The sequence below is a fragment of the Phoca vitulina genome, unplaced genomic scaffold, assembly GCF_004348235.1.
Source record: "Phoca vitulina isolate PV1807 unplaced genomic scaffold, GSC_HSeal_1.0 scaffold1413, whole genome shotgun sequence".
Lineage (NCBI taxonomy): Eukaryota > Metazoa > Chordata > Mammalia > Carnivora > Phocidae > Phoca > Phoca vitulina.
Window position 1 is genome coordinate 4,790 of NW_022591100.1, and position 3,413 is coordinate 8,202.

The 3,413-nt window shown below is 65.0% G+C and overlaps 1 protein-coding gene across 1 annotated transcript; it reads right to left on the minus strand.

The window, feature by feature from the left end:
• Positions 1 to 306: 306 nt before the first annotated feature.
• On the minus strand, positions 307 to 3,204 carry CUNH4orf48 (chromosome unknown C4orf48 homolog). The gene is made up of 3 exons (XM_032399812.1): positions 3,034 to 3,204; positions 2,746 to 2,834; positions 307 to 1,792 (listed from the first exon to the last, which is right to left on the minus strand). The coding sequence occupies exons 1-3, from the start codon at positions 3,158 to 3,160 to the stop codon at positions 1,727 to 1,729; spliced, it is 282 nt and encodes a 93-aa protein (XP_032255703.1). The 5' UTR covers positions 3,161 to 3,204; the 3' UTR covers positions 307 to 1,726.
• Between the last annotated feature and the right edge of the window lie 209 nt (positions 3,205 to 3,413).

A 3,413-nucleotide genomic window follows, 5' to 3' on the forward strand; every position in this document is an offset into this window, starting at 1 on the left:
ATGTGGGGATCGATCCCAGGACCCTGGCCCCTGGGCCAGTTACATTTAATGTAATTATTGATATGTTAGGATTTAAGTCTGCCAGGGTTTTTCTGATTGTCCTATTTTTTTAATTTTTTTTAAAGATTTTATTTATTTATTTGACAGAGAGAGACACAGCGAGAGAGGGAACACAAGCAGGGGGAGTAGGAGAGAGAGAGAAGCAGGCTTCCCGCGGAGCAGGGAGCCCGATGCGGGGCTCGATCCCAGGATCCTGGGATCATGACCTGAGCCGAAGGCAGACGCTTAACGACTGAGCCACCCAGGCGCCCCGTACTTGTACTTTTTATACTGAAAAGTATTCATTGGTCCTGGATCTGTATTTGCTAAATCGGAGAACCCAAGCAGAGAACGCGGTCCATCCCCACCTCCCCGGCAGCCAGGAATGGCCACGTGACTGAAGCCAACCAATGGAACATCAGCACCGTCGGGGCGGGGCCCCGGAGGGAAGACACCTGCCTCCGTCCGCCCTCCGCTCCTTTCTGGGGCCCCAAGCCTGGAGGATTCTGATCCCTGCCACCGAGTACCCCGCGCATTTCCAGAACTGAGGGCTGGTCTGAGCTTCAGCACTCCCTCGTCTCTCTCTGGCCTGCTTTAGAGTTCACAGGCATCATCACCACCAGACATCTAGCTCAACCTCCCAGCACCACCGAGGTAGGGCTCTGTGTGGTCCAGACACGTGGATCCGCAGCAGCATGCCAGGCCCTTCCAGGCAGAAAAGCACTGAGGACAGGACAGGTCCTGGGGTGGGAGCAAGGGCAGGGCAGGTGCTGTGGGGCTGAGGCCTGGAGGAAGGCTCTGAGAAAACGTGTGCACACGCACGGTGACACGGACAGGCTGTGTCCGGGGACTTGTGAGCTAAAGAGGGGCGACCCTCCCCTCTCTGGCAGGAGCGCCGTGTTGCCCTCGGGCAGCCACCACTAGGGAACTAACACCCCAGAAAGGCCAAGTGTCCCACAGCGGTCACTTCCAACCATGGCATTGCTTGGATACTACAAAACATCGATGGAATGAATGGAGGGACGGAGGGAGGGTCACCTGCTTCCCCTGGAGGGCTCCTGCCTGGCGCTGTGCACACCCCTGTGGCGGAGTGAGGGCCCGTTACCCACGGGCACAACACTTGTACTCGGACCCAGATTCTTATTCCCTGGTGCCCGGGGGCTGGGCGGGGGCTGTAGGAGGGGCCGGCAGGCTCAGACTGTGCCGACCATGCCAGCCCTCCCCGCGCCGGGAGGAGCCTTCTCTGGCTGCCGGCTCCTCCTGCCTGTCCCGGCAGCTACCGCGCGCGGGCTAGGCTATGAGGGGGCCCACTGGGGGGCCTGCAGGGAGCTCCCAGGACAGCCATCCCCAACGCAGGGCAGAGGATCCCCGGGAGGCTCGGCACAGGGACAGTTGTTCTGGGGACGAGGCCAGCTTCTACACTCCCCGGGCCTCAGGGCAGGCAGACAGGCGAGTGAGGTGTCTGAGGGCTGACCTGCAGCGGCCACGAAGTGCCGTGGGGCTGGACACGCGTATCTGCTCAGCACAGGCCCTGGTGTGGCCCACACGGAACCGCTGGGGAAACTAAGTCCCACACCAGGGACCACCGGGGGCGACGCCGCTGGGCTCGGTGGCCAGAACAGGGAGACAGGACACAGTGTGCTGGGCCGGGTGTTTATTGATGAGGAGCAGCAGCGTCTGAGGGTCGTCAGCGCCCGGCAGGCCAGCAGGCGCACAGGGCCCGGCGCTCGGCCTGCAACAGGAGGCTCTCCGTCTGCGAAGCAACGACGGGCAGTGAGGGCGCGCGCCATCTCCGGGGGCTCCTGACACCTCGGAGCCCCCAAACACACTGAGTGTCAGACCCTGCTACCCTGTGGGCCTCCACCCCTTCCCACGCTCTTCCTCTAGACCCTCCGCAGTCTCTGCCAGCACAGCTGTCCTGTCCGGGACCCTGCACACGCTCATGCCAGGCCTGGACGACTCCAATCTGTATGCTGCCTCTCAGGTCCCCCCAACGCCATCCCCAGTTGGGCTGGGGCTGCTCTTCTCAGGAGCCCAGCCCCAGACTCAGTGAGATTCAGATCCTGGAGGCACTCTAGGCCTCCATCTGGGCCCTGCGGAGCTGGCCAGAAAAGGGGACCAGGGTGGGGTCTCCCCTTCTTTCCACTTCTGGAGATTCTCCCCCATTCCCAAACTCTGTCCTAAGTGAAAACTCCCTTGGCTGAGGCACAGTGAGGACGCGGGAGAGGGTGGGAGGGCTCAGTGTTCCTCCCAGACTTGGGGGTTGACCCTGCACCTAGCACCCTATGCATAACACCCATCCCTCCCCAGGTGAGGCTGGGGGTGTGGAGCCTCCCAGACCGCCCTGCCCAAGCTGCCCTTTCTCGCCCAACCCTCCCCCCACACCCGTTTCTGACCCAGGGAAAGTGACTCCTCTTTCCCCTGCCCGCTGGACCTCATTGCCCCGTGGGGGGCGGGGTGCTGAATTGAGACTGGCACTTCTTCCTCAGGTCCCCGGTGTGGCTCACAGGGAAAAAAGCCCAATGAGGCCTTGGGGAAGGGGGCACCTCCCTCACCGGGCCTGGAAACGCTCATGGGTGAGACCTGCGCCCACAATGCCCCTCAGAACCCTGGAGCCAGACGGCAGCAGGAGGATCACCGGCTGTGCCACAGGTTGGGTCCTTGCCCCGCCCCCCAGACCCCTGCCTCCCGGCCGGAGGAGCTCACCCTCGAGTCCAGGCTGTAGGCCGTCTTCCGGAGGTCCTGCAGGGCGCGCTGCATGAACTCGAACGCGTGGCAGTCCACGCACGGGCGGCCTGCGGAAGTGCGCATCCGCGCGGAGGGAACGTCACCCCAGTCCAGTACCCCCCCAGCACCTCCCACCGAAAGGGCGGCCCGGGAGCCCGACTGCGGAAGGGGCGCGACGTAGGTGTTGGGAACAATGGGGAGGAACCGTGCTCTCGCACGCCCGGGTGGCGTCAGAGCCCCGTGGGGACCCCTGCACAACGCACGTACTTTGCGCGGGGACGGCGCTCCCGGCGGCGGGCTCGGCGCGGGCCTGGAAACTCAGCAGCGCCACGCTCAGCAGCAGCAGCCACGGCGGCAGCGACCTCGGGGGCCTGCACGGAAGCGGGGGGGCCATGGCCGAGCGCAGGGAGCCGGGCCGCCCTGCAGCGAGCCGCGGGGGTCAGCGGCGCCCTCACCGGGGTTCACGGACCGCCCCACCCCGCCGTCACGCCCCAGGCCCTCGAACCCCTCCCACCCCGCCCTCACCGGGGTTCACGGGCCCCCCCACCCCGCCCTCACCCCCCCCGGGCCCGTAAACTCCTCGCACCCTGCCCTCACTCCCCCGGGCTCGCGAACCCCTCCCACCCCGCCCTCACCGGGATTCACGG

Excerpts from the sequence above, each read along its gene's own strand:
- CUNH4orf48 (XM_032399812.1), bottom strand. The coding sequence starts at position 3,160 with ATGGCCCCCCCGCTTCCGTGCAGGCCCCCGAGGTCGCTGCCGCCGTGG. Across the intron at positions 2,835-3,033 it reads GAGCGCCGTCCCCGCGCAAA|GCCGCCCGTGCGTGGACTGC; the intron begins GTACGTGCGTTG and ends GCACTTCCGCAG. Across the intron at positions 1,793-2,745 it reads CCTACAGCCTGGACTCGAGG|ACGGAGAGCCTCCTGTTGCA; the intron begins GTGAGCTCCTCC and ends GTTGCTTCGCAG.